Source organism: Chiloscyllium punctatum, chromosome 8 (assembly GCF_047496795.1).
Source record: "Chiloscyllium punctatum isolate Juve2018m chromosome 8, sChiPun1.3, whole genome shotgun sequence".
Lineage (NCBI taxonomy): Eukaryota > Metazoa > Chordata > Chondrichthyes > Orectolobiformes > Hemiscylliidae > Chiloscyllium > Chiloscyllium punctatum.
In genome coordinates, this window is record NC_092746.1 from 79,783,815 (window position 1) to 79,798,293 (window position 14,479).

At 40.2% G+C, this 14,479-nt stretch overlaps 1 protein-coding gene across 1 annotated transcript in view; it reads left to right on the top strand.

Annotated features, from left to right (window-relative positions):
* The window catches only part of mrc1a (mannose receptor, C type 1a), a 152,068-nt gene that overhangs the window by 67,739 nt on the left and 69,850 nt on the right, over window positions 1–14,479 (top strand). Inside the window, exons 9-13 of the mRNA XM_072575908.1 lie at window positions 524–637; window positions 4,626–4,741; window positions 8,117–8,268; window positions 9,396–9,595; window positions 13,789–13,916. Coding sequence (XP_072432009.1) covers window positions 524–637; window positions 4,626–4,741; window positions 8,117–8,268; window positions 9,396–9,595; window positions 13,789–13,916 — 710 coding nt within the window. The remainder of the gene's footprint in view (window positions 1–523; window positions 638–4,625; window positions 4,742–8,116; window positions 8,269–9,395; window positions 9,596–13,788; window positions 13,917–14,479) is intronic.

The following is a 14,479-nucleotide window of genomic DNA, read 5'->3' on the forward strand; positions in this document are numbered from 1 at the left end:
ATTCTTCATGTTTAAAAATCAGTAGCTTACCTAAAACAGAGATGCAGCAAAAGGAATTCTCACAAAGTCATGAGTCTTGAACTTTTCTTGAAAAGGCAGTAGAACCAGAACATTTGGATATTTTTGAGGTGGTGGATTGATTTGCAGTAGAATAAGGGTGAAATGTTATCAGAACAATGTTTCGTATGATTCTTCCTGCCATTACATGGACCTCTGAGATATGTGCATGGCAGTAGCCTCTGGAACTGGAAGTCTATATGTCAGCACACTGATTGGTGTGTGCAGAACCTCCAGCCATGCAGCATGAGTAGTAATATAGATTTGTGGTTCCATCTAAATAAGCTATGATGTTTTCAAATGGTGGATTAAGCTTGAGGGACTAAGAGGCTGACTTCTGCTTCTTGCTGCTATGTTTATATGTATGCATATTTCTGTAACCTAATGTACAGGGACCTCTGCAGGTAATGACTATATCCATATGTAATCATATATTAAAGTAAAAGTTAATGCTTGTCTTTATTAGATTGGCTACTGGGCAGATCGTGTGTGTGAAAAACAGTATGGATATATTTGCAAACGTAAACCACTTTCAAAAGGGCAGGAGGAGGTGATTCCTGTGGAAGAAGGATGTTTGAAGGTAAGGATTATTTGGAGGAGCCAGTGTTGGACTGGGGTGGAAAAAGTTAAAAACCACACAACAGCAGGTTAGTGTCCAACAGGTTTATTTGGAAGCACTAGCTTTCAAAGTGCTGATCCTTCATCAGGTAGTTGGGGAGAATAAGATTTATAGCAAAAGTTGTAAGTCCCCAGCCTTCCCCAAATTCCTGGTGAAAAGTCGTGACTTGTTCTAGTGAAATGCTGATTCCAGCGACCCTGACATTAGAAAAAACACTTGACTCATGTATGAGTCAATCTGTTTACCGACTGATATGAAAGCATATTTAAAGTTAAACTGATTTCCTTCCAAAAGAGGTGGCCTTCAAGGCATGGCTGCTTGTTTTATATGCTGGCATTAATAAGTACCAACTGGACAGAATAATTCAGCACATTTTGCAATTTAAGCTTTCAAGCTTGAATAAATGCAATTATAGAGTCATAGAGTCACAGAGTCATCGAGTCACACAGCATGGAAACCGATCCTTCATTCACCAGTCCATACCAACCATGTTCACAAACTAAACTAGCGCCAGTTGACTGCATTTGACCCATATCCCTCCATACCTTTCCTATATGTGTACTTATCCAAATGTCTTCTCAACATTGTAACTGTAGCTGTATCCACCACTTCCTCTGGTAGTTCATTCTCCACTAAGCAGTCTCTGTGTAAAAAACTTAGCCCTCATGGCATTTTAAAACTTTCTCCTCTCACTTTAAAAATATGCCCCCTAGTTTAGAAGTCCCCCATCCTTGGGAAAATACCCTTGCTATTTACCTTATCCATACCCCTCAAGATTTTATAAATCAGTATAAGGTCACCCCTCTAACTACTATGCTCCAGTGAAAAAAGTCTCAGCCTATCCAACCAATATTTATAACTCAAACTCTCCATTCCTGGCAACATACTGGTAAATCCTCTCCAATTTAATAATATCCTTCCTAGGGTGATTCGTGGGATTCATTGACACAGAAGACCAGGTCATTGAGTCTATTTAAAACAGAGGCAGATAATTTCTTGATTGTCAAGGGGATCAAAGGTTACAGAGAGAAAGTGGAAAAATGATTGAATGTTGGAGCAGATTCGATTGGCCAAATGGCCTAATTTCTGCTCCCATGGTCTTATGGTGACCAGAACTGGATACAGTACTCTAGAATAGGCCTCACTAAAGTTCTGTGCAACTTCAACATGATGTTCCAACTCCTTTACTCGAATGTCTAAGCAATAAGCATATTAAAGACTTTCCTAACCACCCTGTCTATTTGTGATGCAAATTTCAAAGAATTATGTACCTGAATCCCTAGATCTCTCCAGTCTACAGCGCTACCCAGAGCCCTACCAATAATTGTATAAGTCCTGCCCTTATTTGTTTTATCAAAAGGCAATATCATGCATTTATCCAAATTAAATTCCATCTGTCACTCCTCAGCAAAGTGATCCAGTTGATCACAATCTCAGTGTAATCTTAGATAATCTTCTTCACTGTCCACTACACCACCAAATTTGATGTCATCTGCAAACATATTAACCATACCTCCTATATTCTCATACAAATTGTTTATATAAATGACAATTAAAAGTGGACCCTTTAAGAATTTCCTCCCAGAATATCGAGTTTCATGAGCCTGTGAAACGACAGACTCACCAAAGGTGGTAACACAGCAGTATACAGCAAGGAGGGAGTTTCCCTGGAAGTTCTCAACATTGACTCTGGGCCCCACGATGTCTTATAGCATCAGGTCAAACATGGGCAAGGATTATTTCCAACATTATTCATCTGTTTCATTAATAACCTTAGCTCCAAAATATGATGGGAGGTGTGGATCTTCATTGCTAAGTGGCAAGTAATATTTCTGCCATAGAGGAGTCAGGTTTCCATTTCCAACTCTTGCCCCTTGACATTCTTGAATGTCAGTTGTTGTATGAGTCTTTGCCCGAATTCTTTGTCATCATATGCAAGAGTATGCATGAAAATGTGAACCAACCAGTTAGAGTGGAGGTGCTGGTTTTATTTCTAAAGTAGGAATGTATAAAATGCCACCTTGACTGGCTGTCTACAGTTGATGTGCTTTTTGAATAAAATAGAACGTACCTGCAAATTCAAATCTGCAAATGCAATTTCACTCCATAGATTGGTGTGTATTTGTGTGCGTATGAGGGAGAGGGAGAGAGAGTGTGTGCATGTGTGTGCATGCTGGAGAGAGAGATAGATCGATAGATAAAGAGACATAGAGAGAGAGTGTGTGTGCTTGAGAGTGTGTGTGTGTGTGTGTGTGTGTGTGAAGGTGCATATGTGTGTGAGTATGTGTGAGTGTGCACAAGTGTGAATGAGAGAGAATGTTCACAAGTGTGAGGAAGTATATGCCTGTGAGAGAGTATGAATGAGACTGTGTGTGTGTATGAGAGAGGGTCTTTGTGAGTATGCTTGTGTTTTTGTGTGAGACAGTGTGTGTGTTTGTGAGTGCAAGTGTGTGTATATATGAGAGACGGTATGTGTGAGTGTGTTTGTGTGTGTGAGTGTGTGTGTATGAATGTGTGTGTGTGAGAGCGTATAGTGTGATGGGGTTACTTGTAGTGTGACATGAACCCAAGATCCCGGTTGAGGCCGTCCTCATGGATACCGAAATTGGCTCTCAGCCTCTGCTCCACAACTCTGCGTTGTTGCGTATTCTGAAGTACACCTTGGAGGTCGTTCACCTGAAGATCCAAAACTGAATGTCTTTGACAGCTGAACTATTCCGCCCTGGGAGGTAACACGCTGTCTGACGATTGTTGGACAGTACCCATGAGGCCAGCCTCCACTGCAATCTTGGGTTCACGTCACACTGCAGGTGACCCCGCCATACTATACACTCTCAAACACACACACTCATACACATTCACGTAGACCCCTTCTCATATAGACACGTTCTCACTCACACTCTCTCAACAAGCATGGACTCCCTCACACTCATGCACACTCTCTCTCAAGCATGCACACTCTCGCGCACACTCACACATAAGCTGTCACACATATATATTCCATCACAATCACACACACTCCATCTCCAGAGCATACACACACACTCTCTCCCTTTCTCTCACAAACACACACACATACACACATCTATGGGGTGAAATTGCATTTGTAGATTTGAATTTGCAGGTATATTCTATTCTGCTCAAAAGCACACAATCTGTTGACAGTCAGTCAATGTAGCATTTTATAAATTCCTACTTTGGAAATAAAACCAGTCTGGCTGCACGTGAAACATGGCCTCATGCCCAAAATGCATTGTCTGACCTGAGGTGCCACCTTTATTCTGATAAAACCTGAAATTATCTTGGAGCAGGGATTTACATATTAATAAATCGAAACCCACAATTCCATTCTAAATGACTTAATAGCCATCTAGGTTTGTTCAATACATTTACATAAGTTGTATGACTCTTTGATCTTTTACTATAACTCTGTGTCCAATGTATTCTCGCTCACTAGCTGCCTGAGGGAGGAGTGGGGGCTCCGAAAGCTTGCAGTTTCAAATAAACCTGTTGGACGAAAACCTGGTGTTGTGTGAGTTTTTGATTTTGTCCACCCCAGTCCAAAACTGGCAGCTCCACATCACAGCATGGCAAACTGAAATTTTGATTTATTCTTCAGTGTCAATAGCAGTGCAAATAGAAAGCTTTTAAAACTCTTCATTTCTGGTGATCAGTACAATGTCTGTATGCCATGATATTCTAATACCCTTTTTATTCCTCTCCATACCTGATCTGGAAATATCTCACCATTTCTTTAGAAATCCTGAAACTCCCTTTTTCGAAAATGATTATGTATGTACCTATTTGAGGTGGATTGTAACAGTTCGCGAAGGTGACTCACCACTGACTTCTCATGGACAATTAGGGATTTATTACCAATGTTGCTGATGTCTGTGTACTCATGAAGCAATAAGAGAAATAAATGACCATATGTGGATTTTATTAACAGGGCTGGAAGCGGTATCGGACATACTGCTATTTCATTGGGCAGACTGCAAAGGCATTCAATGAAGCATCTAAGATGTGCAGGACTCAGAATGCATTCCTTGTCAATGTTCAAGAAAGGTAAGTAATGTTGCATCTGAATTCTAGTGCAAAATCGTTATACTGAAACCTTACTGCAAAATAATGTAATGCATAATGATGTATTAGGAAACCTTATGAATGATAAACACCAATAAGCTGCTCACACATATCTTAGATATATTTCAACTTGACACTTCATTTGGAGAATTTACGAAGTAGTTCATGCATTTTTATGCTTTGTGTCACTCTGAGTGACGTATTGTTATTGATTTCCACTAAACTTTGAGCTGTTGGTTTCTCGATGGAAATCGTAGGTAAAAACTGGTTAATGCATTGGTATTTCTTTAATTTAGTGAATCAACCATCTTACACACAGTAACCTATTACTATAATTACAAACACTACCGCTGTCTAAAAAGTGAAGTCTGTAACTCTGCTGATAAACAATTGATTAATATTAATAATTCAACAATATACTCTAATTCCTGGTGAACTTTCACCTACAAGTACCTGACAATAACTAATGAAAGCCTCATATTGTTAATAGCTATATGTTGATTGTACATAAACAATGTCAGCTAAAGCCAGATTTTGGATTAACTGTATAATTGACCAGAAACGGAATAATTGTGAATTGACAATTCTGTGGATGAATCAAATTAGGAATCAAAATCAAAGAGTTAGGTGAAGATATTGGAGTAAATATTCATCTTCAGCACCTCAATAATAATCTGATGGAGTAGATTACCTATTTTACACAAAATTTTTATTTTGTTGATTCATTTCTTAGGGACTCTGCTCTAAAAATGTATTATATTAATTGTATTCAAGTATGGACGGGCAATGTAAACTATTAGCCAGAAAATAACAGGAAGAAAAATCTTTCAGTCACTGTCTACCAATGCAAAACCTTGACACTTATCAAAGCTATTGATCAGGAATCAGCATTTGCCTTGAAAATATAATTAAGTTTCAATGAACAAATGTATTGTTTCCTCAACAGATATATATTTTGTATATTTATATATTATATCAAGACATGGAAATGCTTTTAGCAGCTATGACTTCAGCTCAGTCTGATTTCTGTTTTATTCCATTATTCTTGAACAGAGAAACTTTATTTTATATCATCAAGTCCAAATTACAAAAGAGGAGGTGCTGGAGGTCTAAAAATGCATAAAGGAGATAAATTCCTTGGACCTGATCAAATGTATCTTAGGACGTTGTGGGAAACTAGGGAAGAAATTGCAGGGCCCCTAGTGGAGGTATTGGTGTGATTGGCAGATACGGGTGTGGTGCCTGAAGACCAGAGGGTGGTTAATGCTGTGCCATTATTTTTGAAAGGCTACAAAAGAAAGCCAGGGAGCTGTAGGCCAGTGAGCCTAAAATCAGTGGTGGGTAAGCTGTTGGAGGGGAATCTGAGCAAAAGAATCTACATGCATTTAGAAAGGTAAATTATGGATAGTCAACACAACTTTGTGTGTGGGAAGTTGTGTTTCACAAACTTGATTGAGTTTTTTTTGAAGATGGATGAAGACAGAATGACAGACATTGTGTACGTGGACTTTAGCAAGATCTTCGACAAGGATCTGCATGGTTGGTTAGTTAGTAAGGTTAGATGACATGGGATCTAGGGAGACCTAGCCAGCTGGAAACAAAATTGGCTTGATGGTAGGAAACAGAAGGTGGTGATAGAGGGTTGTTATTCAGACTGGAGGACTGTGACCAGCGATGTGCTGCAACATTTGATGCTGTTTGCATTAGTGTTCATTATTTATATAAATGATTTGGATGAGAAAATAGGAAGCATTGTTAGGTTTGCAGACGGCACCAAAACTGGTGATAGAGTAGAGAGCAATAAAGGTTAAATAAGAGTACAACAGGATCTTGATTAACTGGGCCAGTGGCCAAGGAATGGCAGATGGAGTTTAATTCAGATAAATACGAGGTGTTACAATTTGAATAGACAAGCCAAGGCAGGACATACAAAATTAATGGTATGGTCTTGGAAGAGTGTTGTCAGACAGACAGACCTAGGATTGCAGGTACATAGTTCCTTGAATGTGGAGTCGCAGGTAGACAGGGTTTTGAAGAAGGCATTTGGCGTGTTTGCCTTAATTGGTCAGAGCTTTGAGCACAAGAGTTGGGATGTCATGGTAAGGCTGTACAAAACACTGGTAAGGTTGGTGGACTTGTGGACAGTGCTGAAGGATGCTGCAGGTTACAAAGGGACATAGATAAGCTGCAGAGCTGAGCTGAGAGGTGCAAATGGAGTTTAATGCAGAAAAGTGTGAAGTGATTCATTTTGGAAGGAGTAACAGGAATACAGATTACTGGGCTAATGGTTAAATTCTTGGTAGTGTGGATGAGCAGAGAGATCTCAGTTTCCATGTACATAGATCCCTAAAAGTTGGCACCCAGGTTGGTAGGGTTGTTAGGAAGGTGTATGGTGTGTTGGCATTTATTGGTAAAGAGACTGAGGTTTGGAGCCATGAGGTCATGTTGCGGCTGTACAAAACTCTGGTGTGGAACTTGGAGTATTTTGTAAATTTCTGGTCACTGCATTACAGGAAAGATGTGGAAAGGGTGTTGTGGAGATTTACCAGGATGTTGCCTGGTATGGAGGGAAGGTCTTATGAGGAAAGGCTGACAGATTTGAGACTGTTTTCGTTAGAGAGAAGAAGGTTGAGAGGTGACTGAATAGAGACATAGAAGATGATCAGAGGATTAGATAAGTTGGACAGTGAGAGCCTTTTTCCTCGATGGCGATGGCTAGCACGAGGAGACATAGCTTTAAACTGAGGGCTGATAGATATAGGTCAGATGTCAGAGGTAGATTCTTTACTCAAAGTGTAGTAGGGGTGGAATGCCCTGCCTGCAACAGTAGTAGACTCGCTAACTTTAAGGGCATTTAATGGTCTTTGGATAAACATATGAATGATAATGGTGTAGTGTAGGTTAGATAGGCTTCAAACTGGTTTCACAGGTCAGTGCAACATTGAGGGCTGAAGGGCCTGTACTGTACTGTAATGTTCTTTGTTCTATGTTCTACATCAGATGGACTTTAATGTTTATGTGAGATAATGTATCTAGGGGGTTATATTGGTTAATAGTAAATCTGTACATGGTGAAAGAATATGATTTAAACAGTCCTAAAAGAAGTGAAAATTGGGCACACTCTTAAGCAATTGGTCTAATGTATGGTTACTATTGAGACAAATTGCTCAGTAAATCCAATGTAATATATATTTGCAAAGTTTTTAAATCATTTATGTTGGCCTCGTAAAGGCATGGTAGATCAAATGAATCTTGAACTTGAATTGAGTTAAATTGAAATATCATATATGGAGTAGCCCTTCTTGCCTTTTTTAAAAAAAATTTTTATTATTGCTTAATCTTCCTTCTCCATTTCAGATATGAGCAAGCTTTTTTGACAAGCTTAATTGGTCTGAGACCAGAGACCTATTTTTGGATTGGCATAAAATCTGATCCAAACAACCAAGGGGCTTTCTTGTCTGTGAATGGGGAGCCGGTGTCCTTTACAAATTGGAATATCAATATGCCAGGTGGGCTTTAAGCTCTGCATCCCCTAATATAGCACCTTGTTGAATTTCATTTATTGTGTACTGTTCTGTAACTTGTACTTTCCACTACTGGGTAGCAATGCAAGCACAAACCTTCAGTGGAATTTTCTTTGATGGGTATTTCGCCCTCGTTGGAAAGCTGGTAGAACCCATGTTGCTTCTGTCTCAAAGGCCCAGCTCAATTACTAGGCAGTAAGCTAGATAGTGTCAGCCTGCAATCAGACCCTGAACATGATGAAAATCCCCCACTCTCCCCACTACTGAGAACGATCAAAGACTGTAGTTCCAAGCAGTGTCCTGGGACTGGGTGGCAGCTATTGCCTGCACAGCAATTGGGACTGTAACTGCAATCGGCCCTTAATTCCCAGATAGGACGATGTGGGGTTTGGGTCAAGGGATTCAAGAGCAAGGGAGGGTGAGTGAGATTGGGAGCACAAAATTGGGGACCTTTCTTGGTAGGCAACCCAATTGGGTTTGATGGGCAACTTCCCTATGTGGAGTGACCCTGCTGACATCACTGGTAGAACAGGACCCTTAGGTGGCCCTGAAGTAGCCATTTAAGTATCCACAATCAGCCTCTGGGCGTAAAGGTCACAGTACACCCTTCCGACCCTGAGCTTGATAGGCATGGAAAGGCAGCAGGGTGCTCAACCTGCACTATACCACCCGATCAAATGGCCCTCACTCTCTCCAAATGTGTCCCTGAGGTGGGATTAAATTCCACACATTGGGGAAACCCACGAGATGGGGGTAAAAGATACATTTTGTTTATCACCTAATAATAGACTCACTTGACTTTATTGGGGATTAAGACTAGATGGAGATTATCATTAATACATAAATGGGTAATAGATTAAAATTGTTCCTCTGCTCTCCATCGTACAAAAAGAAAATAAACCTGACCTGGTCTTAATCACCAGATCTTAAAATCTAATTTTATTACTGGATAATAATAATATGTAGTTATACTACCATTCATTTATTAAGTTATTTCTGATTTTCAAGTAAAAACCAATGGTTTTAATTTATTTGAAAAGTGTTGATCTGCATCTTAACTGTTTATCTGTTTGGTTACTGGGAGAATTTGATGTTTGAATTATTAATTGTAGGGAGAAAAGCTGGCTGTGTTGGTATGGCAACCAAAAGTGCTGCTGGTTTATGGAATGTTTATGATTGTTCGAACAAGGCAAAATACATCTGCAAACAGTGGGCAGCTGGTGCAACATCTCCTCCAACAATTGCGACAACTCTCGCAACAACTTGTTCAGAAGGCTGGGAGACATATGAAAATTCTGGGTACTGTTACAAAGTGAGACCACTGAATGTTTATAATCTGTATTTTTATATGCTATTAAAGTGAAACCATGTGCCATCTCTTTAGAAGTAGATTGCTGTCTACCATCAGAGCTTGCCCTCTCACTCAGGGTGGCATAGTGGTTAGCACTGCTACCTCACAGTGCTAGGGACCTGGGTGGGTTTCTGCTGGCTGCTCTGGTTTCCTTCCACAGTCCAAATTAGGTGGATTGGCCATGCTTATTTATTCATAGTGTCCAGGGGTGTGCAGGCTTGGTGGGTTAACTATGGTAAATATGGGGTTAAGGGAATAAGTGGGATATTCTTTGGAATGGGTTGAAAGGCCTCTATCTGACTTGTAGGGTTTCTGTGACTTACTTCTAATGGCTAGAATATTTTCTTTTACATTAGATATTACAACAATCTCTGGAGAACCTTCTCCTTGACCTGTACTGACCTAGTGAATCCTTATGTGTGGTTAAATGGTGTCTGACATTGTTGAATTCAGTTATTGTCTCCTTTTTCTCAGGCACTTAGCCCTTTAGTCCAAGTTTGGATTAAGGCTTAGATGACACCTAGAGTCAAACAGCTTCAGTGGAAAGAAACCTGCTACAAAATGATAGTCGCCAAATTTAAAAAGGGAACTAAAGGCTATGAAACTCTGTGGGGATACACTGAAGCTGCCCTCATTGTATATGAACTTACAGACACAGCAATCAAGAGCAGGAGTAGGTCATTCACTCTCTTGAACCTGCTGGGTGATTCAAGAAGATCATGGCTTACCTTTCTGTGGCCAATACTTCACAATCCTTTCCTTTCTTAGTCCAGTATCTATCTACCCCATCTTTAAATAACTTTGCCTCCATTGCTCACCTGGGAAGAGGGATTCAAAAAATGCTCTGAGGAAAGATTTTTCCTCACCCTGTCTTAAATGGATGACATTTATTTTTAAAGTGTGACCCTTTGTTCTTGTCCCTCCCACACGAGGAAATACCGTGCCAAGACCCCTCAGGATCTTATCTGTTTCAGTAAGATTGCCTCCCATTCCCATTTAAGTGCTGCATTCACAAGTAGCTTTTTCAATCAGCCTTTCTTGGTCACTCTTGGTGTATTTTTTCTTTATTGCTCCTATTCTTCTCTCGTTTGTCAGCCAGAAAAGGAAAGCCTCAAGGAGTTGTAATTATTCCAGGGTATCAAGGATTAAAAGTCAAACCAGATGGCAGTTAATGTTAGGACATGATGCTACCTCCTATATTCCACAGATGGTAGAAAGAAGCTAAATAATCCACTAGCTAATCAAGAACCTATCTCTGTGTTAAATGACTTGGCTTCCATAGCCCTTTGTGACAATGAGTTCCACAGCCCCAGGACATCAATGTTGGAGTTTCACAGGATAGCACTCTCGGAGAAAACATTTCTAATTGCTTCACTAGTGACCTTCCTTTCAAAATCAAGTCAAAAATGTGGTTACTTTTGCATTTTGTTTTTACCATTTGTGACTCCTCACATGAAGAAGCAATCCAAGCACGTGTGCAACAGTATTCAGGTTTGCACTGATAAACAACATGCAACATTAGTGGCACACAGATGCCAAACATTAACCATCTCTAACCAGAGAGAAAAACTTTAACATTGCAGGTGCTGGAGATCTGAGATAAAAACAGAAAGTGAGAGAATTAGGTTTTCTTGTCATGTACACTCAAGTACAGGGATACCATGAAAAGTTTAGAATGTTTCCATTCACAGTGTCATCTTATGTACAATGTAACTAGTTCAAAATCTTTGGTAAGAAGTAAAAAGATTTTTTTAAAAAGCGCCCCGCACTGGTCTGAGCTTTCTCCGGCACTGGGTTCAATCTCCCGATTCCCATGCCGCGAGACAGAATTTATGCTTTGAGTTCAATGGCTCTTCTTCCGAAGTGAAAAGGACTAGAAAATGATGACTGTTGTGCTGTTGACAAAAAGGGAGATGGATGGAGTGGAACATAAACCATAAGTCATACGAGCAGAATTAGGTCGTTTGGCCCATCGAGTCTGCTTCTCCATTTGAGCAGGCTGATCTGTTTCTCAACTCCATTCTCCTACATTCTCCCCATAATCCTTGATTCCTTTACTCATCAAGAACCATCTATCTCTGTCCTAAATACACTCAATGTCTTGGCCTCTACAGCCCTTTGTGGCAATAAGCTCCACAGATTCACCAAACTCTGACTGAAGAAATTTCTTGTCACCTCAGTTGTAAAGGGTCGTCCTTTCACCCTGAGGCTGTTCACTCAGGTCATAGACTCTCGTACTAGTAGGAACATCATCTCCATGTTCACTCTATCCAGGCCGCTCAGTATTCTGTAGGTTTCAATCAGATATCCCATCATCCTTCTAACCTCCATTGAGTACAGAGCCAGAGTCCTCAGGCCCACCTAATATGACAAGCCCTTCATTCCTGGGATTTGTAAATCTCTTCTGGAACCCATCCAATGCCAGTGCATCTGTCCCTCAATTTGAAACTGGTCACAATATTTAAATGTGGTCTGACAAGAGCCTCAACAATACATCTCTGCTTTTGCCGATAGAGTGGAGGGGTGGAAGATTGACTCCACTCTTCTCGCTGCTTGTCATTTCAATTCATCACCTTGCTCGAGACCCACTGCAATAGTCCAAAATGCCCAATAAAAGCTGAAGGAACAGCACAACATTTCAGCTTAGCCACTTTCCAGCTGGACTCAACATAGAGTTAAACAACTCCTGAGCCTGAGCACTATCAACCATTTTGATTACACTTGGTTTTTCTCTCCACTGATACTGTCTGGCCTTTTAAGGTTCTCCAGCACTTTCTGTTTTTCTATTTCAATAATAAAAGCATCTAACCATTTCCTCTAACTTTCATCATCAATGAATCCTTTACCATCACCGTTCTATTTATCAATAAGCATTAGACTTACTCGAGCAGCCATACAGATATTTTGGCTGCAAAAGCAAAGACTGAACTGGGAGTTCTGAACCAATCAACTCACTTCCTTATCACCCAGATCCATCTGGACAAGTATGAATTTGTGCACTTCAATCACTTGCTTCTCACAAATTTGATCTGACCTTGAGCATCCATTTACCTTTAAGAGATTGTGGGATTTACAATTTAATTGCCAATTATGTTCAGTGCAGACTGTTAGGATTTATAATCAAGAGTATAAGGATCCTTTAAACAATCTAATTGTTAATACATTGGCAATCTATTTCTCCAACCTGGAAACAGACTAATTGAAACAGCTCAGTGCTATTCTTGTATGTAGTAAATTATTTTAAGAGTTTATTAGTTCTTTTCCTTAATGTCATTCCTCTGTGCCATTTTTGTTTTTTCTTAATCCGGTCTTTCTTTCCTTCTCTTTATCTCCATTTCTATCCCAGGTTTGAATATACTTCATTTTCTTTTTCTGTTGTGGCTCTCTTTCTTATTAATCCTTAAATTTCTTTATTTAAACAACTACATTGTCAGTCCGCAATTCCCTAAGGTTCCAGATGCCCTATTGTGTTTGCACTGCTGTTAATAACTTGCATTCTCAGCAAGTCATGTTGTAAAATCTTTCAAGCTGCAGAAAAACAAATTGCTGAGAACAGCCATGCAATGTGCCACTCACATGCAAGCTCTAGCCTGATATTCTTTCAATAACTCTGTGGCACGGCACCGATTGGCAAATCTCAGCTTGTGCAAACCTTAAGCTTCATTTTGCCAGCGAACAGACCAAGGCTAACCTCAGAAAGGGAAAGTAAGGACTGCAGATGCTGGAGATCAGAGTCAAGATTAGAGTGATGATGGAAAAGCACAGCAGGTCAGGCAGCATCCAAGGAGCAGGAAAATCGACGTTTCGGGCAGGAGCCCTTCTTCAGGCTCCTGCCTGAAATGTCAATTTTCCTGCTCATCGGATGCTGCCTGACCTGCTGTGCTTTTCCAGCACCACTCTAATCTTAACCTCAGAAAGCACAATGCAAGCCCTTTAAGGGATCATCACTCAGATAGAATGGAGAATCTGTGCCACAGACTATGTTTAAATATCTAATAAACAACCCTTTTGTTAAATGTGATATGACCTCAATCTTCCACATCCTTCATTTTAAATCATTTCACAACTCAACCACTAGTGAAGGTTGTCCTCTTTCCATAGACTTTATCCAAAAGGTATTTGAAGATTAATAACAGATATGCTTTTCTATCCAGACTTTTATAAAATCTATGCAAGCTCAGAAATCATGGTTTGAAGCACGTAATTACTGTCGAGACATTGGTGGAGATCTTATCAGCATCCACGATTATAATGAAGAAAGATTTATCTGGAGGAAGCTAGTGTAAGTATTCAATGTATCCCATTTCCCTTCTTATCCCATCCAGGTGTTTTGTCCATGACAGGAAAGGCAAATCGAATATGAATTACATTCTGAGAAATCTTAACACAAGAGAACCGGCCAAGATTGGGAAGCTAGTTTCATTTTTTTTTCTTTTTTTTCCCTCGAGAGCCAGCTCTCAGAGTGAGCAGAACCCCTAACACTCCTGTTTATTTATTTTTCTTTTTTATTTTCTTAAACCCCCACACTACCGCCTAACTGCGGTAGTGCTTATTTTTTTCCCCAGCACCCATGTTGTGTGTGCAGGTGTGCGACACAGTGAGAGACACAAGGTGTATGAATCTTTATTCAATTTCCACCACCAGGAAGATAGAAAAACGCCCGAGTGGCCAGTGACAAGCAGTGCCCTTCACAAAAGGCAATGCTGTGTGATCAAACAGTGAAGGGGAGGGCAGGGATTAAATCAAAATAGAGTTGGAGGAGGAAATAATGCACTCCACTCCCTGCGGCACCCACCCCTCCCTGAACAACCCTGTGTTGGTGGAGACCACGTGCTCCTTCTCCAA